This window comes from Gadus morhua, chromosome 20, assembly GCF_902167405.1.
Source record: "Gadus morhua chromosome 20, gadMor3.0, whole genome shotgun sequence".
In the NCBI taxonomy this organism is placed as follows: domain Eukaryota; kingdom Metazoa; phylum Chordata; class Actinopteri; order Gadiformes; family Gadidae; genus Gadus; species Gadus morhua.
In genome coordinates this window covers 7,377,746-7,401,971 of record NC_044067.1, presented here as the reverse complement: position 1 = coordinate 7,401,971, position 24,226 = coordinate 7,377,746, and the positions used below count along the sequence as shown (strand labels likewise).

General features: G+C 47.3%; 4 protein-coding genes across 18 annotated transcripts in view; 1 reads left to right on the top strand and 3 right to left on the bottom strand.

Annotated features, from left to right (window-relative positions):
- Positions 1–1,185: 1,185 nt before the first annotated feature.
- On the bottom strand, positions 1,186–6,167 carry nyx (nyctalopin). The gene is made up of 5 exons (XM_030342791.1): positions 6,000–6,167; positions 5,786–5,848; positions 3,825–4,120; positions 3,128–3,432; positions 1,186–3,042 (listed from the first exon to the last, which is right to left on the bottom strand). Exons 2-5 carry the CDS (start codon positions 5,808–5,810, stop codon positions 2,223–2,225), a joined length of 1,446 nt encoding a protein of 481 aa, XP_030198651.1. The 5' UTR covers positions 5,811–5,848; positions 6,000–6,167; the 3' UTR covers positions 1,186–2,222.
- Positions 6,168–6,995: 828 nt separating this feature from the next.
- ddx3xa (DEAD-box helicase 3 X-linked a) lies at positions 6,996–18,618 on the bottom strand. Of its 2 annotated transcripts, XM_030342788.1 has the most exons (18): positions 18,286–18,618; positions 17,370–17,421; positions 17,216–17,266; positions 14,302–14,461; positions 14,075–14,182; positions 13,886–13,985; positions 13,636–13,771; positions 13,422–13,516; positions 13,216–13,314; positions 12,953–13,113; positions 12,722–12,866; positions 12,464–12,608; positions 12,051–12,095; positions 10,822–11,003; positions 10,599–10,716; positions 10,341–10,494; positions 10,088–10,239; positions 6,996–9,986 (listed from the first exon to the last, which is right to left on the bottom strand). In XM_030342788.1, the coding sequence occupies exons 1-18, from the start codon at positions 18,328–18,330 to the stop codon at positions 9,898–9,900; spliced, it is 2,037 nt and encodes a 678-aa protein (XP_030198648.1). In that variant the 5' UTR covers positions 18,331–18,618; the 3' UTR covers positions 6,996–9,897. The 2 variants fall into 2 exon arrangements, with proteins under 2 accessions (XP_030198648.1, XP_030198649.1); XM_030342789.1 differs by lacking the exon at positions 12,051–12,095 and having other exon boundaries at positions 18,286–18,617.
- An 804-nt stretch (positions 18,619–19,422) lies between these two features.
- Positions 19,423–21,551, top strand: rpl8 (ribosomal protein L8). The gene is made up of 6 exons (XM_030342787.1): positions 19,423–19,455; positions 19,949–20,092; positions 20,198–20,339; positions 20,714–20,932; positions 21,100–21,215; positions 21,344–21,551. The coding sequence occupies exons 2-6, from the start codon at positions 19,955–19,957 to the stop codon at positions 21,500–21,502; spliced, it is 774 nt and encodes a 257-aa protein (XP_030198647.1). The 5' UTR covers positions 19,423–19,455; positions 19,949–19,954; the 3' UTR covers positions 21,503–21,551.
- A 334-nt stretch (positions 21,552–21,885) lies between these two features.
- usp9 (ubiquitin specific peptidase 9) overlaps positions 21,886–24,226 on the bottom strand; it is a 36,220-nt gene continuing 33,879 nt past the window's right edge. For all 14 annotated transcript variants that reach the window (XM_030342772.1, XM_030342769.1, XM_030342774.1 and 11 more), the window contains exon 47: positions 21,886–24,136. In XM_030342772.1, the coding sequence (XP_030198632.1) occupies positions 23,834–24,136 (303 nt within the window). In that variant the 3' untranslated portion in view covers positions 21,886–23,833. The remainder of the gene's footprint in view (positions 24,137–24,226) is intronic.

Below are 24,226 nucleotides of genomic sequence, written 5' to 3'. Positions count from 1 at the left end.
TATAACCGAATCGTTTTCTTTCCTGCATTGGACAACACATTGTTCAAACTGAAAGCGCCTCTGCTTTGTGCCGGTGTTGGGTAACCCCTTGACAAAGCATGCAATCTCAGGAAAGTGTTGTCTTCTGTGGTGTGTTTTTTTATCAGTTCCCCTGAGTGATTGGAACGAGAGCTAGGACACGATATTACGTTATATTATATAACAGCATATCAGATTGATGTTTTAAAAACATCCCGTCACCATGTTACCTCAGGACAGCACTGTAATCTAAATGTCATTCTTGATCTAAAAACATTTATAAGATTGGATAGCAAAACAAATATATTAAATGTTTAATATACTTTGATAAAGCCGTGCCGTGGCTTGTTCAGAAAGAAAAATTCATTGCAAGATTTTCCTACGTGTATAACTTTCCATTATAACTGTTGCAATGGAAAGTGCTAGTTCATACAACATATTTCATTAGAATCTTTCCATAATTGACATTGACACAGTGGAAGACGAGAAATATTCTTTGTGATTGTCAGCAAATGTTTTAGAAAGTTGATATCACATGGTTCACTTAAATCATGTGCTGAACATTGGGTTGACGAGACGAAACCTCGACATGAGGAATATGGAAAAGGGTCAGGCAATGTGTTACGGTTTATGGTTATACATCGACGCAACGCAAGGGGATTTACGGACCCCTTAAATGCGTACCCTCATGCGTCTACCGCAAGGGCCTGAAGCGACGCAAGCAGGAAGGGCTGTGATTGTTTCGTTCACTAAAACCCGACGCAGAACCAAAACAGGTCCGCATTTGCGGGGTCGTTGCATCGACGTGGAACCATAACTGAGCCTTTGGATGGAACCTTTTTTCATCAAACATGGACGTGTCCCCTTGTACCGTTGAGGTGAAAGAGTAGATGATAGCGGTGCATATATAGCCTACTGTGTGTCATCTCTAGATCGTCCGGGATCAAAGTAGCTACGTTACACCACTGATTAATGGGACAGATGAAATGGAGATGAGTCTACAGGCCTGAGTGAGCATCTACTTGGACATGTCCCTGCTTCTCTGCTAGTCTTAGTCGGGTCTAATCCCACATTAAAAGGGCTGACATGAGCACAGATTAACAAAAATTCACCGTCGGTGGATGTTAACGCCTTTCGTGTGCAAAAAAAATCGCTCTTTCAGGCAGATTAATGTTAAAACTGCCTTTTTATTCATTACGGAAAAACAATTATGTATCTCTATATATATGTTGCGTGAGAAAATATCACTCTTAACAAGTCAAACAGGCATCTGGGTCCCCAGGCTACGTTGCTTTATCATTATACAACCAGGAATTAAAAGAATGCATGAATGTGCAAATATAATGTTGCAGATCTCTGGGTGACAGTGCCAAGTAGCAGAAGACAGGTTTCCAATAAAGCACAGAGAAACATCGGTGTGGTCACATGACATGTTACAGACACACGCTAGGACACAAGCCCGGCCCGGTCGATTTACCCAAGTCCCTCGTCACCCATCTTATCCACCGGCCGGCATATGTCCCCTCGAACCGACAGCCAAAGGATGTTATTGGATGCATTAAGAAACGGTCCGATACATAGAAGGGGTCAACGTTCCATCCCCTGGGAGCAGATGAGATAATAATGTCTCTCTATTACATCACACCCTAGGTTAGAGCACACACTGAATGCCATAAGAAGATTAATGCTTTTATGAGGCGCAGCTGAACCGACGTTGACAGGGCCGTGAGGGAGAGAGCGCATCTGTTTCCGAGGGGAATACAGAGGGGGTGGGAGAACCCTTGCTCTTATCTCCTCTGTATTCACGTTCGGTTTTCCCTGCGAGATGGAAAATTGAATGGGTATGTGTCGCTGCAACACATTATCAATGAAATGTCATTTGTAAGGGGTTATGTAACCACAGCTTCTGATTTATGATCAGTTGGTCAACCCAACAGTCGGGTTGCCATGTGTTGAAAGCCAAAGCGTAAAGAAGATCAGGGTCTTAATGTTCTGCGTAACCATCCAAGTCTCACGGCACAGCGTGGCTGAAATCAATTGCTGGGACACCCGCTCCTCAGACTGCAAACCATGCGGTGGGAGATGGGGGGGGGGAGCCTCCCGGTTTCTTATCACTATTTCAAAGTGTAACCAAAACCGCCCAACCATCGGATTGGCCCATTCTTATCCAACCACCGATCCCAACACCGTTGGTACCTTTCCCTTCATGTCCCGAACACACGAAAACTAATCTCCGAGCAGGCGCTCAAACTCAAGAGGAACCCCGCGACGAGGAGGCGGACGTGGGCCCGGCCCGCCCGCCCCCGGCCCGCCACCGAGAGCAGCGCCCCCTCCGGGTCCAGCAGGGTGTCGTTGCGGAAGCCCTCCGTCAGGTTCCCCGTCTCCTCCTGCAGCTCGCTCTGCAGCAGGCGGGAGATGAGGCTGTTGAAGCGGTTCTCCGTGGTGGACGCCACGGCGGTGGAGGCCGCCGTGGCGTTGAGCTCGGGGGGGTCCACGCAGGAGCCGTTGGCCCGGGCGAACACCACCTCGCCCAGGTCCAGGCCGGCCACGGAGGAGGGCGAGGCGCACGGGATGTCGCGCACCAGCTGGTAGCTCTCCATCCACTCCTTCAGCCACTCCAGGGAGCAGCCGCACTCCCAGGGGTTCTTGAAGAGGAAGAGGCGCCCCAGGAAGTACACGGGCTGGAAGACGGGGAAGGGCAAGGCGGTGAGGTTGTTGCTGTTCAGGTGGAGGGTGATCAGGCTGGTGAGGTTCTCGAAGGAGCCCTCCTCGATGGAGAGCAGCCGGTTCCGGTCCAGGTAGAGGACCTCCAGCTCCACCAGGTCGCTGAACCAGGTCTTGGTGACGTTGGTCAGCAGGTTGCCCCCCAGGTTGAGCATCTTGAGGCGGGTGAGGCCCTTGAAGGGGTCCTGGGGCAGCACCACCAGCCGGTTGTCGTTGATGTTGAAGGTCTCCAGTCGCTGCAGGTCCTGGAAGGACTGGTCGTGGATGACCTTAATGCGGTTGTCCTCGAGGTTCAGATACCTGTAAAAAAGCATTTTAGATTTTAACTGGGGATTCTGCACTACAATCACCTTTGCGGTCATGTTTAGGATCGAAAGACGCATACCTGAGATTACTCAGGCCTAGCAGGGAGTTGTAGGCCACCGCCTCAATCTTGTTCTTCTCCAGGTAGATGTGGGTGAGGTTCACCATGTCCCGGAAGGCTCCGGGGATCCGGCGGAAGTGGTTCTGGAAGCAGCGCACCTCCCTCAGGGCCATCTGCTCCAGGAAGATGCGGTCGGGGATGTTGAACAGGTTGCAGTCGGACATGTCCACGCGCACCAGCTTCTTCAGGCCCGAGAAGGTGCGCGTGTGCAGGTAGCTGATGTACTCGTTGTGGGCCATCTTCAGGTCCACCAGGTTGGGCAGGCCCTGCAGGGAAGAAGCAGCACTTTTACAATTTGGATCTAAAATGGTAATTGGACTGCATTTTTATAGCGCTTCTTTTGTAACCAGTGGCCACCCGAAGTGCTTAACAATATTGCCTAACATTGACCCATTCATGCACAGATTCACACACCGACGGCGGCGTCAGCCATGCAAGGCGACAGCAAGCTCTTCAGGAATAGTTCATGTTAGGTGCCTTGCTCAGGGACACCTCGACACTCGGAGCTAGGAGGAGCCGGGGATCGAACTGGCAACCTTCAGGTTACCAGCCAGCCCGCTTCTACATCCTGAGCTACTGCTGCCCTATAGATATACAGCATTCTATACATTGTATAGTTACGGTGAATGTTCCAGGGGGGGGGGGGTTGAGGTCGGACCTTGAAGGCTCCGGGCGTGATGAAGGAGATGTTGTTGTGGTCCAGGGAGAGGCTGCGCAGCGAGGGCAGGGTCCCGAACGCCCGCTCCGACAGGAACCTGAGGCGGTTCTTGTCCACGTTGATGGACGAGGCCTCGCAGGGGAACTCCTTGGGCAGCTCAGCCAGGGCAGAGCGGTCGCACAGCACGCTGCAGCTCCTCTCCTGGGTGCAGGTGCAGGAGGAAGGGCAGGCGCGCACGCATGCCCACCGCGCCAGCGCGGCCTGGGGCAGCAGCAGCAGCAGGAACAGCCCGGAGACTGTGGTTGACGGGTTAACAGGACAGAGGGGCGTGAAGAGAGCGAGGGAACAAACCTAGAATGTTAAATGACCCAGGACACTTTACTGCTCTACGGGTTTACTGCATAGTAAAGGGAATTCTCCTGGTTTATTTGATGCACCTCAGAGGGCCTGTCCCATACAGTTAATGGCCAGAACCCTTCTCAACGACCCATAACAATTCTGGCTTTATTTTAGGTCACAATTGTTTAAAAGATGGATTTCCTAGCACTGTTGTTAATGTCTGCGATTTCACTGACTTGACTTGTACGCTTAAGGAAATGCTCTCCTTTTCTGGCTCTAACTAGTTAGACAGGCCAGCTCCTGACAAGGAAACAATTGAAATAATGGAACTGTCTGATGTCCTATCCGTTGGCCTGTCTCATGAGGCTAAAGAATGCAGAAAATGTATTTGTCATTATAGAGAGGGGAAAGGTAGAAGGGTTAGTTTACCGTGGAAATTCTTTGCCTCAAAAAGCTTTGAGAAATCCTCTTTAAATCGACCACTTGCCTAGCAACTATTTATGAAAATATAATTCTATAAAATATTGGATTTACTTTTATCCTGGTCAGTTTGGAAGGGGGCAGGGTTTAGATATTTTCTAGCTCATGATGGCCATTTAGCTGGATCACGTACGTATGCACACACAATCATAGAAAGTTGCACATCCTTTCCATATATGTCAATGCAGAGGAGTTTCCAAAGGAAAATCCCCTCAAAACCTGGGAATCACACAAGGGCTGAACACAAGCAGGGATTCAAGCCCAGGTCTGAGATGATTGAGTCAAAAGTCTATTGGGGTCCTTGTGGATTGCAACCTATGACATTTCGGTAATGTGACATCCCCCATTCTCGCGAGGCTCATGAACTAGAACAGCTAGTCATGATGACAGAAGCCAAGACTAGTGCAGGATAAAGTCAATAGTAGCCTCTGAACCACCAGACACAGCACTAAATAGAGCCTCCTTGACACACCTCGAAAGGCAAGGCTTCATAGAAGGGACAGCTGAAGGATCGGATGGTTGAACGACGTTGAAAGTAGCCAGGCTGGGGAATATATCCAGGCCAGACGGCCTCTTTCACAGCTGGCTGGCGTGGCGGAGCCATGATGTGATTAAGAAAGAAGGCTTACACAGGAGAGATTAGCCCCGACAACAATGGGTATTGTCTGTGCTCTGGTATTTCACCTCTCGATCCAGTGGTGGTGAAGAGTTCTGTTAATGTGATCATTTGTAAGGTCTATGACCGGAAGGACAGGCCGCTGACTACCCTCAAACCCGGCCTGGAACTGGGCCTTAGGGCACGGGAAAAAATCAATGATTGGCAAACTAACTCTCCTTCTATAGATCTGTCTATAGATCTACATCTATAGATAGTTATCGATCTATCGACATCTATTTCTACAAATATAAACATATATATACACATCTATATAAATAAACAAATATTTAAACAGGGTTGAGTAAGTTTGATTTATAGTATGTCAATTTTTTTTAATTCAATTTAATTTACATCTAGTTCCAAGTTTAAAAAGGCCCTTTTTTATGCATAACCATTTCACCACATGAACTCTTAAGACACATAGAATGACATCCCATGAGGCAGCGAGTTAACGCAGATGGACAGAGAACCGAGAAAGACTGACCAGTGAGAGCGGTTACAGCCGACATGCCTGTCGTCTCTCATGCGGGACATGCCAGGATTAGACCTAGAACACAACATATCACACAAGGATGCCAGAGGGCAAATAAAGATGGCAATTTTTAAATGCGTAAACTGCTATGTGATACAATATCCATTAAATATTACTTGACATTCGTGAAACGCAAAAATGATAGATGGATTTGATAGACTCTTACTTCTTTGGTGATGCCGTTTCCTGCTTCCATGTGAATGTGTGGTCGAATTCATGGTCCGCATATCAGCACATGTATCCCTTCTGCCTATCCCATGTCTGTCTAGATGCCTACAGCTCGCAAGCCACTGCATAGAAGGACGAGACTGTGTGGCTGACAGTTGTGAAACTGGATGGATTAGAGCCGTGTATGCCCCTTTACTAAGTGCAAACCATTCCCCCGTTGGAGTTAGTGTGCTGAAGCACTCCATCATTACAACACACAAACATCCATCTCTTAATGGCAGTCAAATCCCCTGGATGGAGGCGGGCGCTGAAGATGATGGTCGACTGGAATTAGCGTGAAAAAAGAGCTACTCTGGGAGCCAACGCTGGGCCGCCACCTCGACACATAACGTAGCACTCCACACAGATTAAAGACTACACACACACAGTGGGATCGAGAAAAGGGCTCGAATTTATCAAAACTGATCATGTTAGTACTTTGTCATAGATATCAATGCTGGGTATATGGACAGTACCATTTCTAGGATCCGGCTTTCAGAGGTGTACTGTTGGTTTGAGAAGCAGGGCAAATGTGTTATAATTGACATTACATGGCAACCCACGGGATTTCAAAGTAGATGTCCATGACAGTGCAAGGGAAGCCTCACAGCACACCCTGTGGAGCAGCAGGGCCTGGTGAGAATAGTCTTCCCCAAACTCCTCGCTCCACAGACTAGTGACAAAACCAGGACAGATTTCTTTCCCACACATTTTAGCGTTGTGGAACCAAAGCATCGGTGTCCCAATGACATTTCAGTGGGTGGAAAAAAAAAAAAAACCATTGACACAGTTGACTATACAAATGCTTTATATATCTTTCAAAAATAAGTAAACCTTTAAGCCTAACGCAGTTTTTGCTACCATCCCCACCCCGCAGCTACACAAAGTGGCAAAGGGCTTCCAGCCAACAACAGTCTCCTCGGCAAATCAACAATAAACATGCTTCCTTTCCAGATACTTTTGCATTCAAACTTTAATTTGGTAAAATCATACATTAATCGCACAGCTGAGTGTTCCTCATGCAGTGCATTAGCTCCTAGGCTAGTACAGAAAAGCAACGGCTACATCTAAAGAGCCCTCGGTTTCTCCCCCCGGAGAAGGGAGCAGGTTGGGAGCAGCGGGCGCCATGGAGACCACCGCTGCCGTGGCGACCTGCTCCGCACTCGCTCGGGGAAAACACGAGAGCTACCACATAATGCAAATGCAACAGGAGAATAAACCACATGTTTGTTTCTTTACAGATTGCCATGTGCCAGACATTCACTGGAGAAAAAAATAGATATAGTCATCAGGTCAAATTAAGAGTTAAGAAACAAACAATGCACACAATTGGAGAATCTGAACACTTCTGCACCGATACGCTTAGGAAATTGATTTGCTCTTTACACAACTTTATTCCAAACCTTGGCATTTTGTCAATTCCATTCCAATTTGATGGCCAATTGGGAATCTAATTGAGATGTATGGCCCTGAGAAGGCCTTGAAACAGCTGTGGATATTAATTACGGAGTCCAATGCGTCTTAAACATTAAAAAGCTCACACTACCCGAAATATATAAATTTCACGCATACAGGTGACATTCAACATTCAAGTGCCAGTGTTTTGTACTGTCTTTTGGTCAAGTTTCTGAAACTTTCAAAGAATCACTTTGAGGCTTACAAAAATAAATATTTGTCAAAAATGCTTAATAAATTACACAAAACTAGCAGCAAAAGTAGAATCTAGAAATCTGTGTGCAAATGGCTAAATTCCCCAACTGCTAAATCCCCTGGTCCCAAATAAATCCTGGTTTAAGGTTGAGAACCCCTCCCCTTTGTAAACAAGCTGCGTTTTCTCGCCACCCCCTCACTCACACACAAACATTTGGAAGCTTAAGGACATATATCCAAGACATCTATATAAAACTCTAGATGTGCAATAAAATAACTTTTGTAAAACTCGATGGGCACATACGTACAAAGGGCCTGCACACCTAAATCAAGTAGCACCATTCAACCCTAAAGTCATCACCGTCAGTGCATCCGCTTTTAGTTCAATTTCTTAAAAAAAAAAATGTTTCAAGGCACAACACACCTGAGAGGCAACACATAGCACTAAAAAGGTGAAATACTCCCATCTCTCCTCTCATTGGCCGCTCCTCTCTAAGAGGAAACGCCTGGTCCAGCCTCACAGGCGCCAGGGCTTTGTTACACACTTCTGAGCAGATGAACCCCCAGAGGAGTTGACAGTACTACGTCCCCATAAGGAAGTGGACACCCTATTCCAAGAAAAATATATATATCTCTGGCCCGCCTGCCTGCCACGGTTTGTGAATGCAGCAATGGAAACCAAAGCCACTGACAACAATGGTGGTGCCCAAGAAACTGCGCCTTAACCCCCACCTGAACCCACACCCCGCCCCCCACCCCCCCCAGCCCCCTAAACGTGGCCGTGCCCCCCTCTCTGCGTCCTGCCACCGGACTGCGGTGTAACCCTCTGTGACCACTCTAATGCCTGTTTGCTTTTAAGATGAACCATGCCTCCAACGCAGCTTGAAAAAGAGAAAACCTTTGTAATTAAGTTAAGCCTGCGACTCCGTTCACATCCCTTTCCTTCTTGACCAAAAAACAAAACACTCGCATGCGTAGAATAACGCCCGGGCCCCTGCCGTTGGCCCTCCGATCTCCCAGCGCCAACGTCGTGTGTTACGCCCCTTCCCCGATGCCGTGGTCCTTATGCGGCCGTGTTGACCCGTGGCCTTCTGGAGGGCAGGCATTTTTTGTTTCGATACACGTTAAGAGAAACATTCCAGAGAAATCAAAGAAAACGGACTTAGGTTTTTGTTTTGTTAACCGCGCACGTTCCCCCCGCACCGAAATGTCTCGAGTAAAAACCAACAAAAAACACCGCCCATTTTATGTAGCTAGCACTTGGTTGGCAGACTAGCTGCCGTAACACTGTCAAGTCAATTGAGAAATGTGGAGTAGTAACTTCCAGCATTGAAGATCCTAGTTTTAGTCTCAGTGAGCGTTGGCACCAAGCTTGATGACCGTGTTAATTAAGATCACAATAGGAATGGCTATTTCAAAGACTACCATGTCCTTTTAAAATGGAGCTTGTCCAGGATAGAGTGAGCGCAAAAAGATAAGGAATCCAACTCTTTGTCTCTTAATATTGGAATCAGTTTTGTTCCTCGCGCTGGGAATGTCCCAGTGGAGAATCAACCTATTGCGATGGCGCCATTAGCCATGTGTAGAAAAGGCTACATGATGTCCCTGCAATTAATTTGAAGATCAAATGGAATCATGACTCGGGCGAGCCATAACGCCCCAGTATTTGCCAAGGTTTGATTAAGTCCAAGCTTGTTTTGCTTTTTCACCAAATAACAAAACAGTAATAACAAATTTAGAGCTCTAGGCCAAGTTCTTTTGGTGAAATGATAACATAAGATTTCCTTTTAAGATTCAAAAAGGCACAGTACATCAACATACAAATGATCCTCAGGTTATTGGTTTTTCCATCAAAAAAAAGAAAAAAAAAATACTCTTTACAATGAGTCCGAGGTTGCTGTCGGACTTGGCATGTCAGCGTCCATGCTCGTTCTCTGAGGTGTGCGGATCTCTGCGAGCTCCTTGGGGGGGGGGGGGGGGGGGGGGGGGGGGCCGCCGACGCTGGTGGTTACATCACACCGCCACACTTCCGCTTGGGCGGGAAGCAAAACGGGGTGCGAGGCAGAGAATCGGTAATGTACTGTGTGTCATGGAGCTACACAGAGGGGGGAGTGGGGTGGTGGGAAAGGGGTTGTTATGGTCTGGCTAAAGTTTACATGTGGTTTCCGTGGGGCCTGGGTTGGCATGGCAACCTGCTCCTGCAGTGCCTAGTTGCCCCACCAGTCCACAGAGCTGCCGGAGTTGCTGTAGCTCCCGCCGTAGTTGTCGTTGCCGTGGAAGTTCCCGCCGAAGCCGCCTGGAGGAGACGGACAAGCACAAGGAGAAACGTGTTGGCGGAACGAGGTCTGTACCGTCGCACAGGGCGAGCGCAAACCAACACATCAAGAAGTGACTGACCTCCGCCGCCGCCGAAGCCACGGCCTCCCCCGCCGTAGCCGCCGCCGCCGCCACGGCTACCACCGCCCCGGCTGCCGCCGCCACCACCGCCGAAGGCACTGGGACCACCACCAGGTGACTGACGGTAATCTTTGGCCGCTCCAAATCGACCGCTGGAAAAAAGGGAGGCAAACGTCAGGACGGTGGTCACGTCGGGTGGCAGATGGTACCGATGTTGTAAAAAGGCGCCGAATAAGGCCGGGGCTCAAGTTACCTCTTGGCGCGTCCGCGGGTTGGGCCCTTGTGCTGGTACTCGTACGCCAGGCTGTCCAGCCAGGAGGGAACCTCCTGCTTGGCCTCCACCAGGATGTCCAGCAAGTCTTTGGTTATGTTGCTGTTTTTGTCGTTAAAGAACGACGTGGCCAGACCTGATGACATGCAGAGGGGGAACTCTTAGAACCAGCGGCCCACGCAGAAACCCAATTAGACTGTCCACTCAGAAAAACCCATCGTGATGTGGAACGCCACGTACCGAGGTTGCCCACACGTCCCGTACGGCCGATACGGTGAACGTACTCCTCGATGTCGCTGGGCAGGTCAAAGTTGATGACGTGCTTCACGTTGGAGATGTCCAGACCTCGGGCCGCCACCTGGAGGGAGCACAGCGAGAGAGAGAGAGGGGGGGGGGGTTAGAGACAGCCAGGGGGACGGACGCTCAGCTGGAGGACGGTGAGCAGCGAGTGGGGTCTCCGTACAGCAGTAGCCACGAGGATGGGACAGCGTCCGGAGCGGAACTGGTTCAGGGCCTCCTCTCGGTCCCTCTGGGAGCGGTCGCCGTGGATACTGGTGCAGGCGTAGCCCTCGCGGTACAGGAAGTCCTCCAGGGCGTCGGCGCCCTTCTTGGTCTCCACGAACACCAGGGTCAGGGATTCCTTGCCTGTAAAGAGAAGGAGCGGCGTGAGAGGGAGACTCGGGGAGCACCAGGTGGACCCGCCGTAGAGGGGCCCCTGGATGGGGGGAGAGGAGTGATGGGAGCAGGAACGGGAAAGTTGTACTACAAGGAACCTCTAAAAAAAAATAAAGAGTCAAAAAAAGGGGCATCAAATAAAAAAAAAATGGAGACAGGAAGCCATGATAAGAAGCTTTGCATTAACCGACAACCATTAACCCTCAGCCTTAATTTGGCCCCTAACACTAATTCGGGAGCCATTGCATTACCAACCCTTACAGGATTTCCGATTCCTCAGGCAACCGTCGTTGTTATCAAAGGATCTTTACCATTAATAGTTCTCAGAATGAAAGCTTGCTATAAAAAGGATGGCAGAAGGGTCTGGAGGCACAACTCCAGGTCAACAGTGGTGTAGTTCAGCTACGTCACCAAACGGAGCCACCAACCTAATGTCCCTGAACAACCTGTGCCCACCTGTGCCGTGCTCTTAGCACATGGATATTTGTCAAGTTGCCAAACGTAGGCACAATGGTAAGGCCTTGAGTAAAGAGTACCCATCTCCGTGCACTGAGCCCTGTGATGTTCTATCCCCATGGTGATAACAGACGAGGTCCAGCTTCACAGCCAGTATTGTGTATGTCCCCGACATAGCCAATACTTGAAGAAATGTTGGCATGCAACACGTCGTACCATGATTTGGGTCTTATTAAATCGGTCCCTGCATATAAGCACCGCAACTTTAAAATTTGAATAGTTATTCCCATGGGCGCAACAGCATTACTTAAAACCACCAACAGATATGCTGTGCCTCGTTTCCCGGTGCCCACCTAATGCATTGGCAACACCACCTGGCCGCCCTAGAGGTCTGCCCCCATCAGAAATGACAGGGGTCAAAGAATTCAAACGGAAACATTAGGGTGTCAGCTGGAGAGCAGGGGGGGGGGGGAGAGAGAGGGGTTGTGTGGGGGATGAGCAGTGGGACGAGATGTTTCTGACACGGGAGTCAGACTGAATTACGATTATAAATATACTCACCAGGTTTCTCTGGGGCTTCTGGCACATTTTCATCAGTGGGCATGACTAAGATAAAACCAAGTTGGCCAGTAAACGCAATGCTGTTCAGCACACAACTCAAACAGCTTTGAGACAGTGTTTAACCAAATGTTTAAGCAACCGTCTTTACCGCAAGAATACCGGTCCCTACAAGCTACAATTAAAGTTACAGTATATAATAGTGTAATAATACAGTTTTAGTTTAACAAAATGTAATCCTCTTGACGCTGTAGATTTATACTGGGTTATTTATAACGCCATAATTAAATAGTTAATTTAACGAAATACAACAACAAGTCATGAGCCGGGTCCCTATTGGTCGACGACGGGACGGACAAACGAGAGGGCGGGTTCGAGCCCGACGTGTCCATCTTCGTTAAGACAGTGTTCCTAACCTGTTGCGTTGAGGAGATCGAGGAGGAAGGACCTCTTGTCGTTGTCCTCCACCCAGACCACCTTTTGGGTGATGTTTTCTGAAGTTGAGCCGACGCGCCCGACTGCTAGGAAAATGTAGTCCTCCAGGAAGTCCCTGGCGAGGATCTAGGGAGAGGAACCAAAAGGGCATTAGAAAGCTTGCCTAGGACTCAGATGGCCGAAAAACAGCCTCTTTTTATTCTATGCAGCCGGTTTGCGTCGCAGTCCTTGAAACACACCTGGATCTCCTTGGGGAAAGTGGCGCTGAACATCATCGTCTGCCGGCTGCCCTTAGCGGGCATCGTGTCCTGCTCCACGATACGTCTGATCTGGGGCTCGAAACCCATGTCCAACATGCGATCAGCCTCATCCAGAACCAGGTAGCTACGGGGACAAACGCAGCGGTCAAGGGTCGGGCCGGCGAGAGGCGTCCGTGGGCTCCGGTTCAGGCGGCTGGAAGGGGTACTCACTTGCAGTAATCCATGCCGATCTTGCCTCTCTCCATCATGTCCACGAGACGGCCAGGGGTGGCCACCAGAAGGTGGCAGCCTCTCTCCAGCTCTCTGATCTGCTGGCCGATGTCGGCGCCGCCGTACACCACACAGGGGCGCACCTTTGAGCGGTAGGCGACCTACAGCAGGGCGACAAGGGTCAGGGGAAGCCATCGGATATCCGTGTCCAATATTGGGTTGCCACGGTTGTACCGGCAGCCAGCTACGCGCCAGACGCTCACCTTGCGGGCCTCTTCGTAGATCTGCAGAGCCAGCTCCCTGGTGGGAGCCAGGACCAGAGCGATCGGGTACTGCTTGCGGCGGTTATATTTGCCATTCTCCTGCAGGTGGAATGAGAGCACGTGGTTAAGGTGAGACACATGCCGCGGCTGTATGGACCGTGAGTGGTTACCACGGGGTTATTAATATAGATTCTGGTGAGTCTTACGCCGCTGCTCTTTGCGGCCTGGAGGGCCTCTCCGGGTCCTTCCATGAAGATCTGACTAAGCACTGGCAGCAGGAAGGCCGCGGTCTTTCCAGAGCCTAGAAAACAGCACAGGGAGCGATACACAATGAAGTTCAGCCCCGCATTGCAATGTATTCAGGGTAAACCCTTAATCGAAGGTGAGGCATTCAACAAGAGGTTGCACGCGAGCACTCACCAGTCTGGGCACAAGCCATCAGATCTCTCTTGGTCTTGATGATTGGGATGGCATACTTCTGAACCGGAGTAGGCCTGGTGTAGCGACTCAAGTTAATGTTGCACATAATGATTTCTCCCATCTCGACATCGTGGAACTACAGGACAGAAAAGGAACAGTTAAAGATGCATCTAAAGATAATGTGCTTGTGTCATATCTGCTTTCAAAGCGTCAAAAGCGTTTCAAAGAGCCACATCAGGCCGGGACTCACGCTGTCAATATGGGGCGGACAGTTGTTCCCGGTAGCGTCCACGGGAATGTCGTCGTATTTCTCAAAGTTGATCCCGGTGTTGCCCCCAGAGAACAGCTCACTTTAAATCAAATACGAAGTGTAAATTAAGCACACAGCCGGACGGTATTGGCGGGCTGTTTCAAAAGGCTCCATCAGAACTGCTCTTACTGTTCCAGGCGCTCATTGGCGGCGGTGGGCTTGGACCAATCCTCCTCCTCTCTCGAGTCCTCTCCCCAGCGGTTGTTCCCTCCACTGTTAAAACCCCCGCGCTCATACCTGAAACAACAACCACACGTTAGTTCGGCCCCAAGTGCCTTCTCACCTGTATGATGACCCCGTCGACGCAATCAGCGCTGAGCGACGCCACCAATAATGTCCACACGACCGTTCCTTACCTTCCGCGTGTTCCGCCTGATCCGCGGTCGTTGAAGTAGGCAGACTTGCCCCGGTCAGAGCGACCGCCGAAGCTGTTGTAGGAAGAATCCCTAGCATCCCTGACAGGCGCGGCCCAGCCTCCGCCTCCACCACCGCCGCCGCCGCCGTCTCCACCGAAGCCTAAAGCACAGCAACGAGCCAGATATTAACCCAAGGGCCAATTGAAAACAGCTGACTGCCTTACCAACAGTGCGTTTCTTCGGCGTTGGTTTTGACACAATCGTCCAAAACTCATTTGTTTGGCCAACGAGCAAACTAGTTTTTGCTCAACTAATGGCAACGAGCCAATACCTAAAATAAGCCTATGGACCATATAACAGATTAAACTGACTTTAATGTTCGTAACCACCAAATGAAAAGGTCAAGATGTTAGTGGTCTGCCATGTCAAATTTGAAAACGGTTCTGCTTTATTACTAGGCACGATGGGTTATTCCCACCTTCGTTTTGTATTGGGCGAGTAAATGAGCTCCGCCCCTTTGACCAACCCAGGCGCCACTCCCACCTCTGTCATTGCGAGGAGCTCCCCGCCCTCCAAAGCCCCCGCTCATACGGTTCGCATGGATACCATTCACGAAGCCATTGCTACGTCCACCGTCCCAGCCGGGTAGGTCTTCATGACAAAACATGAAAAAAAAAAAGAGGAAAGATCCCCGTGAGCGTCCACATTATGTGTAGAATTATGTTTCGCTTCAGTCTGAAGTCCAGGATAGCTATCAATGTCCACCTTTCTGACGCTCAACTTAAGCAGCCATGAGTCTCCTAAACCAGGTGCTGCTGGGCTGTTGTGATCACTGAGCCTTCGAGGCACATTTAACACAGCGAGCTACCCAGCTATGCACACTGGGTGGGGTCGTCATTCCAATCTGTGGCCATACCGATATCACTGCACATGGGGAAAGAGGCTGTTTGTATGGAGGGTGAGTGAGGGACAATTGGCCGTTACCTTCACCAATGCGATGTTCCTCGCCAGGCAGCCACACAATACCCCAGCAGCATGGGGCAGCCCCAAGCAGTTAAAAGGGTGTCAAGCACAGCAAGAATGCAAGTGCCGTATAACGTCACACCACAAACCCAGTCGTTGCTTGGGACACGAGTACACACTCATTCCGTACCATGTGTTAACATCATCAAGCACAATTTAGCCAGTCACAAACCAAATCCTTAATGGCAACCACTGGCTTTCGATTAACACTGACAAAGCTCACAAAACCCACCGACTCAACAATCCCCTAGTTGGTTCAGAAGTCCAAAAATAGGCAATGGTGATTGGCATTGGGTGGAATCATCTAAATTTGACTCAATATTTTACCATTGGTAACTAGCTTCCGCTACTGCAGTAATAGTATAAATTTACTTTAGAATAACCTAATTGTATTAGTCATTTTCCCAAACATCCAAATACAGATAACCTTACACTCCAGATTTATCGAACAACTCAATCTCAAGTTGTTTCCCAAATAGTAGTGATTGTTTAACAGCGAACGGAAAAGACGATAAGCCAGTCTAAAGCAATGCCACTACAGACTGATGCTGCGTCAGTCGTAGGACAGGCCTACTACTAGAGATGCAGTGCAGAAACTTCAAGGCACCACCATGCAGTAGAAGCAACTACAAATGTTAAGGGGACCCAGGCCCCGTTTACTTTGTACATTAAAACGCTTGGATGGCTTCCACTTAGGCATGTTGATGCATAGTGTTAAGTGCTGCTCCAGCTATATAACTCAAGATGGGTCAGTGGCACAACATGCAGATGTATCCATTTGTACCACATCTGTTTGGCCAACCCCCACTGTAGGCATGGTAAAAGGCAAGCTCTTGAGCACCCAGTCTTGGGTAACCTGGGTAAAAAGGTGTGGAGGCAGGCTATGAAAAGTTGTACCAAGCATTATTGGTCCAAGCTGAAGTAAAAAAAAAAAAACTCCCAACATTGACTTTGCACCTAAATACCACCCATAGTTATCCCATTTAGCATCGGTTACGTCAGCATCTTTCAACTCACTCTGCATGCCATACTTGTGGGAACTGCTTGCTAGAGACCTTCGGGATATTTTGGGCAGCATCTTTGCCACAATCCAAAGGTTGGGTGTCCGGTAAGAAGACATACTTGACTTCTTTACATACCAAGATGCCAGATGCAATTAATCAATAGCTTGTTATAGGCAATTAGTCAATATTATTCAGCGCAGTAACGCCCTTATACCATGATTGTGTATTGCCAGGTAAATAGCAGCACATCTGTAGTTACTACAAATATTCATTTTACATTCACTTCACGCATTTCAGCAGAGAAAAGCACATCAATTAATAATGAGGCCATAGCCATGTTTGAGTGGATGAGAAAAGCTATGAACTAGCCCTCTCCCTTTACATCGGCTTTGCTAGTGCGTACATGGCCATATCATGCAGCTGGGAATGCAGGTTGCCCTCAGAGAAAACAATAGGGACTTACAGAGGTTTACTGGTGCCACTGAATAACCACACTGTCTACCAGTGGAATAACCATTTCCTGCTGTGGAACAAAGAACAGCAAAATAGAAGAAACCCTTTTACGTATGTAACGCAACCATAATTTTATGTAATGTACTGCATCAATTGCAATTTATGCTTTTAAGAGTAAAAGTAATGCACATGAAAAACCAACTTGTGCCTGCTTAAAAGTTCAAATGCGCAAAACAGGCTAGGCTTTCTCAATAAATTAATTCCGACCTTCCAATAATTTCATAACAACAAAAGTGTCTCTTAATTGTGATGAGACAGATGAAAAGTGCCATCATGAATGGTTTGCAGTCAGGGGCAATTACCATGGAAGTGTATAGATATTTTGTACCTGTCACAATTCTAGCCCATGCATTGAAAAGATTGGATGGACTTACCATTTTTGGAAGAAGCCTCTCTGTTTCTCAGGTGAGGTGGAATGTAACGTCCTACAGAAATAAGAGGAGTATTTTTAAATACTGTTGTACATTCACAACTTAAACACAATTATTTTAATTGAGAAATGGTCTTAATATAGGAATAAGTACTTACTGCCGGTTCCTCCGCCCTGTCCGTCAACAGAGTTCAAGTCTAGTCCAGCGAGCTAGAGATTAAAACAAATTAAGTAAGACATTTTTTTCAAAAAAGGGAGGAAAATAAACCTGGAAAAACACTTCAATGTCGGGTTGAAACTTAGGTATCGACTTTAAATGTACACACTCGAAACGCGTTAATATAGCAACGTTTAACTGCAAATGGAGGTGCCAATGACGTTATGAACACGGAATGTCCTTATTCCAGAATGACAACGGAAATGTACTAAGCATCCACACGTAAACACATTAAACCGAAGGTAATTCGGGTTGACAATATCACTTCACTGTGATTTACGTTATTCAAGTGCTGAGACTGTAAGCCACCACACATCATTCCTACAAAACCAAATGGATCCAACTCGTACTACCGCCTTTTAATCAGAAAGATGGGAGAAAAAACGTTTGCTGTCAAGGAAGATTACCCAAAAATTGCCCCGGATATTTTTTCCTCCTGCGCCACGTTTCAAGCTCTGAGGGCCTCGCTAAGCTAACAGCACACCGGCCGGTACTCGACACTCGGCTAAAAAGTGATCCAACCGGTTAACCATCGAAAGTACACAATGTACATCCAACACAATTATATTACATTAACGACCCTTGGGTTTTGTGTATCATGTTTACCCTGGAAACAATATGAACGGTTTGGAAAATCGATTTCAAAATGCAGTAGCGATCGCCGCCATGACTCTCGGCGATGGCGATGTTAGAAGCTCCACCATTTTGCCAGCCAGCGTTAGCCAAGCTAAGCTAGCCAAGCTAACCGGCTAGCAAGACCAGCCTCGCATTAAACTGCCAGGGCACCGTTTCACTGGTGAAATACGCACGGCAGACATCCATATTCGTAAATTGTAAAACCAAGGGAAAACACTCACCTGCTGATCTAGACCGTGTTGATTATCGACGACCACATGACTCATAACTAAAGAGAATCGTGGGGGATTATTTCTCAAGAGAAAGGCTTTTCTTTGTTAGCACGGCCACTTAGCTAGAGCTATTTCGTTTTTTTAAAACACAAACGCAGGTCAAATATAATCGATCAATATCCACTCAGATGTATTCGTAATAGGTTGACTATTTCAATTAAATGAATGAAAATAAATTATGGGCTTCCGAAATGATAGGCTTTCCTTCCGAGCTGTTCACCAGAAACCTTCCTCAGGCAAGCTTGACCGTGGTGGAATGAGAGACAGAGCTGTGTGGTACCGCGAGATATCGTCACAGTAGGTACAGCGCAGACTGGCGAACAGACAGATATCGCGATGTTGCTTTATCCTTTTGATTTGCTGAGAATCCAAACAAAATTTGCATGTACTTTTATTAGTTTTGTCCATAAAACGGTTATTTTTTGGATATTGATGACTATTTTATAAATATCAATAGGTATGTATCAGTATTTACAGACTATGACACAGACTGTTGCATTCACGCAAAAGCAGTTTCTCTCTTTTTGTTTGGGAGCAGACTATTTGTCCTCAAGTAACAGGATTCCATCGTATATATTGTATTTCCAACTATGGTTATCCTTTCAACGATAATTCTAATTGATGGATTAATTTATTTTAACATGGAATTGGTGATTTTTAGTTCACCGATACTCTTAGCTAGTTGCCATAGTTGCTCCACCTGCTGGAAAATAACTGAACAGTATAATATTTTTATTTTATTTATAATTACGATGGATTTTGTGCACACCATGTAGTCCGATAGATAGTTATCCACATTTTACATTTTACAAAAAAAATATCGGAATTCAACATTATCGTTTTTCGAAACACTTGAGGAAACCGTGCACACTAATAAAACATATTTTGAACGCTTCTGGTCGAATATTTAAACATCGAATACAACATCTGACGTAATTGCTTCTTTTTTTTTAAATAAATTAAATAAATAGTCATCCCCATGTTTCAGATATTTAATGCTTAAATGTGTAACTTGTAAAAGCATTTTTCCGAAAACTTCCCATCAGCCCTCTCTTTATTTCCCCGGAAGAAAACCTCCGTCGTCTCCTAGTACTTCCTCTTTCAGCCATCGGGGTTTAGGTATGAGACGTTTATGTTTTTCTCTTCAGCAAATCTGCTTTAATCACGCTCCTGCTTAATTCATCCGAACGCAAAAATCCATAAGATATGTTTAATAAAGGCCTACAAAAAACATCTATTGACTATTTCGACAAAACAATAGATTTAATGTGCTAAAATGACAGTAATCTCTGGGTCAGTGACATGGCCTGGTAGCACTGTAGGGTAAAAGGCCGGTCTTGGAGCCAATTTAAAACAAGAGAAACTCGTATGTGGACCATATATGGTTCCGAAACCTTTTCAAGTATATTGATTGGGTATTGCACTTTACCTAGATAGTTGTTTATCCAGCTAAATAATGCTAACCGTCCACATGCACCAGCTAGTCAAGTTAACTTCATCCGTGAATTGTGGCGCCTGAAATAGATTTACTTCGGTGGTAGATAAGTGAATATATATATATACATTCAAGAGTTGGTCTTTGAACTAACTTGGTCATTCTTTTTGGTTTCAGTACACGATGGGACGTGTTATCAGAGGACAGCGTAAAGGTGCGGGCTCTGTGTTCAAAGCCCATGTCCACCACAGAAAAGGGGCTGCCAAGCTCCGTCACATTGACTTCGCTGAACGTCATGGTTACATCAAGGGAATCGTGAAGGTAAATAACATGGCTGTCCTTGCATTCAGTGTTCCAGCGCTTTTATTTGAATGATGCGGGCCTATTGGATGTACTTTTAACACGTGGACACCTTTTACATCACAGGACATCATCCACGACCCCGGCCGTGGTGCACCCCTTGCGAAGGTGGCTTTCCGTGACCCATACCGCTTCAAGAAGAGGACAGAACTCTTCATTGCTGCTGAGGGCATCCACACCGGACAGTTCATCTACTGCGGCAAGAAGGGTAAGAGGTTTGATGGAGCTGAAGTTGAATAGATGTTGGTCTGGTAGTGACGTTAATGGTAGTCTAATGTTGTTCCCCCTGGAGTTGTCATGAGTGTTCTTCCCACCTGTGCTTTCGGTTATTAAAAAGATGCTGAGGGCTGTTGGTGCAAGAAACGTATTATGTATGATCATAAGGAATCGATGATGGCCTATGATGGTCTTATTCTCCCATTACGTGCATTGAGCTGGGGCTAGTGCACCTTCCCAGTTGTAGAGTTTTAGGAGCTTCTTATCTAAAATGTTGTTTGAGCTTGGCATTAGTATTCCCTTTTGTGTTCTGGTAAAACCATCTTACCAGCTGTTAAAACAGTTTGTCGACCTTCTGATCCACAGCTCAGCTGAACATCGGCAATGTCCTGCCTGTCGGAACCATGCCTGAGGGTACCATCATTTGCTGTGTGGAGGAGAAGCCTGGAGACAGGGGCAAGCTCGCCCGTGCATCTGGAAACTACGCCACAGTCATCTCTCACAACCCAGAGACCAAGAAGTCCAGGGTAAAGCTTCCCTCCGGCTCCAAGAAGGTCATTGCCTCTGCCAACAGAGCCGTCGTCGGTAAGACGTTTTCCTTGGAGTCTTCATACTACTTGGGACGGGTTGGCATTTCAATCCCAGCTGCTGTTCCAACTCAAAGAACAATCCATTGCAGACAAAAGTCTTCGTTTTGTTGACCTCATTCATTTCGAAAGCTGCCCGTGTTTAACTGTTGGGCTCCTCTACAGGTGTTGTTGCTGGTGGTGGACGTATTGACAAGCCTATCCTGAAGGCTGGTCGTGCTTACCACAAGTACAAGGCCAAGAGAAACTGCTGGCCACGTGTCCGTGGTGTTGCCATGAACGTACGTACCCTATATTTGATATGGAGTGTCTTGCGAGATGTAAAAGATGCAGTGTACTTCATTAAGATTATTAAGACGATAATGGGTATTCCTGTTGAATTCTGACATGGCCTTTCTTCTCTGTGCAGCCCGTTGAGCATCCCTTCGGTGGTGGTAACCATCAGCATATTGGTAAACCCTCCACCATCAGGAGGGACGCACCTGCTGGTCGCAAGGTTGGTCTCATCGCTGCCCGTCGTACCGGCAGACTGCGCGGAACAAAGACTGTCCAGGAGAAGGAGAACTAAGTCTGCGATTCTTGATGATAATAAAAAAGAAAAATATTCCCAAAAAAAACCTGTTTGCGTTTTTATTGTGACCATGTTAATTGCGAAGGTGTATGGATGGCTTTATTTGGAAAACATCAGAAGAATTGCCCCAAAGTAAACCATTTGTATCTTAGGACTTTGGTTGTAGGTGAATGAATAAACCACAGTAAGGATAATAGGGCAAACCACCAATCAGAATAGTATTGAACAGTCAGTAAAGTACAAACTGGCCAAGACAACTTGTTAAAGTATGTTTAGTCTTGACTTAAATCATCAGAAATTGAAAGTTCTGCTTACTAGCAGATATTTTTATTTGCCAAGCTTCAAGTTTTCAACTTAATCATTAGTACAAAAGACACAAACAAGATTCCATGTTCTTTATTTGCTAAGGGCGCAATGCTTCTGTTATATTTCTGTGCACAAAAAACCTCAAGGTGAAAGTTCACATCGCGACTGTAGCTCCAGAATTCAACGTCACACCATGGCCAAAACAAAAGTCGGCAAAAAACAGGGCGCAGAACTCTGTACAGTCAATATCCTCTTTAAAAATAACACAAGGACAAAAATGTTCCTCTTAAATCAAATCTATTTTTTGTGAAATACAACAAAATAAATTCTATAAAATAAGAGCAAAATATTTAAATATAATACGGTGGGCAGAATATTTTCATTTGCAGGAGTATTTGGTATGTTTTAGACAAGAAATCCCAAAAATACACGCATTCAAGTTACCAATTAAATACAGTATTTACTGATGGTTAGCTTTTTACTCCTACAGAATTACACTTTAGCTCAAGTTGCAACATGACTAACCAGCTTCTATTAAACGACCCTGCTGTGGAACCTATTCCCGTTGGAGATGGAGGCAGAGATGTCTAGAAACCGCTGCTCAGGATCAGTTACCTCTCCTGGACAGCAGTCAAAGGCACCTGGTCTGGCCAGCTCCATGAGAATGGAAGTTGATGGGCAAATAAGTCTAGGAAATAGGCTCTACTGAAGAGAGACAGAAGCAAACCACAGTCTATGGTACACCAGGTGTACACCAGTGGCAATTCTGTTGCATGTTTAATTTTTTTTCTCAGAATTGTCTGTCTATCCCACCAAAAAACGGACTGCCGAATGTGAAGTTGGAGGTTTATAATAATGTGCAATTGAAAAAGCCACTTATTCATACATTGGTTCAAAATAGCGCCCTCAATGTACAAGGGGTAGATGAGTAAAAAATAAACAAAGTAATCCTAGAGGGCGAGTCCCCTCTGGAGCTGTGGATTAAGAGCAACAGCTTTTTGTTGTTATGGTCACAAGTCTTCCCTTGGGCTACACTATTCTGGTGAGAAGCCATGCTAAATGTTACAGCATATTAACTAGAGCTTCAAGAAAGGATTGAATTAATTACCAGAACAAAAAAAAAGAAAAACCAAAAAAAAAAGATAAAGAAAGGCAATGAATTTCAGAACAATGTTGCATCACCGCTTTTTCACATCAACCAAAACACCGTAAAACTTCACCCTAACCATTCCACGTCTCACTCTAAAACCAACCACAGCGTGTGTGTGTGTTGATTTGGCATGGGTCATATGGTTGCCAAGGATCTTAATAATACATTTATGATAACAATGCGTCCTCCTACAGTTGAATGACCAGAAACTGTCTGACGGCAGACCAAACCTCACTGCGGAGCATGGGTGATAAAACAAAGAGGAGTTTGTCTTCTTACAGAGTTTATTTTTTTGGATTTTTTGTTGTTTATTTATAGTATCCATTTTGTTTTTCATCAGATCTGCAACATCTCCCAACAGCAAACCAGGCAGTTATGCTACAGGGGGATTTGAACAGTCAAAACATTAACATACTATGTACACCTTTTTGTCGTGTCGACAAGCGCATCAGCATTGTCAGGTCTGGGTACATTTTCCTTTTTTGTTTACATTTTTTTTTAAATTACAACTTTCCGCTCGCTCGCCTCTGCAGCCACCGGCTGGCCCCCCCCCCCCCGTCACGTGGGCCGGCGTCTCCAGGCCAGGGGGAAGCGCCTCCCCCCAGACCCACTGCACACTAGCAGGATGCTGGGGGAGAGACTCTCGTGAGTTGGCCTGGAGAGGGGGCCCGTGGGCCATGCTCTGCCCTGCCCTGGGGCCCGGAGAGAAAGAGAGAGAAAGAGAAAGAGAGAGAGAGAGAAAGAGAGAGCACGTTCTGATGAGAAGCTCTGTCGATCTGGGGAGGAGAAAAAAGGGGAGAGCAGGGAGATGGAGGCTCGAGGCACAGCAGAGGAGGAGGAAGGAAGAGGCTGGGGAGGAGGGAGGCCGTGTGTTACTCCTTGGGCGGAGTAGGCGCGGGAGCGGGAGCAGGCGCCGGGGTCACCTCCTCAGTGCTCTCCCAGTTCTCTTGTGCTCGCGGCCCCGGGCCCGGCCCCGGACCTTGGACCTGGCCGGGACCGGGGGTCGGGCCTGGGCCTGGGCCTGGGCCTGGGCCTGGGGCGGGGGTCAGGGTTGGGGTCTGCGTCGGGGTCAGGGAGGTGCCTGTCGCCGGGGCGGTGGCTGGGCCAGGGCGCTGCGGGTTGTTCATGTGCTGGGCGGCCGGCCCCGTGTATGGCTGTCCATGGGGGTGGTTGTTCTGATGGGAGGAAAAAACAACAACAACAACCAGAGCAGTTACACAGCAGCCCTGTCTCAGGGTGATCACAGGAACACGGGCGTGTCGGGG

Coding starts and splice junctions, on each gene's coding strand:
- ddx3xa (XM_030342788.1), bottom strand. CDS start 18,330: ATGAGTCATGTGGTCGTCGATAATCAACACGGTCTAGATCAGCAG. Junction 13,986..14,074: donor GCCAATGAGCGCCTGGAACA/GTAAGAGCAGTT, acceptor TTTGATTTAAAG/TGAGCTGTTCTCTGGGGGCA. Junction 13,772..13,885: donor GTCCGCCCCATATTGACAGC/GTGAGTCCCGGC, acceptor TCTGTCCTGTAG/TTCCACGATGTCGAGATGGG.
- rpl8 (XM_030342787.1), top strand. CDS start 19,955: ATGGGACGTGTTATCAGAGGACAGCGTAAAGGTGCGGGCTCTGTGTTC. Junction 20,340..20,713: donor CATCTACTGCGGCAAGAAGG/GTAAGAGGTTTG, acceptor TCTGATCCACAG/CTCAGCTGAACATCGGCAAT. Junction 21,216..21,343: donor TCCGTGGTGTTGCCATGAAC/GTACGTACCCTA, acceptor TTCTCTGTGCAG/CCCGTTGAGCATCCCTTCGG.
- nyx (XM_030342791.1), bottom strand. CDS start 5,810: ATGTCGGCTGTAACCGCTCTCACTG. Junction 3,433..3,824: donor TCACGCCCGGAGCCTTCAAG/GTCCGACCTCAA, acceptor TCTTCCCTGCAG/GGCCTGCCCAACCTGGTGGA. Junction 3,043..3,127: donor CTAGGCCTGAGTAATCTCAG/GTATGCGTCTTT, acceptor GCTTTTTTACAG/GTATCTGAACCTCGAGGACA.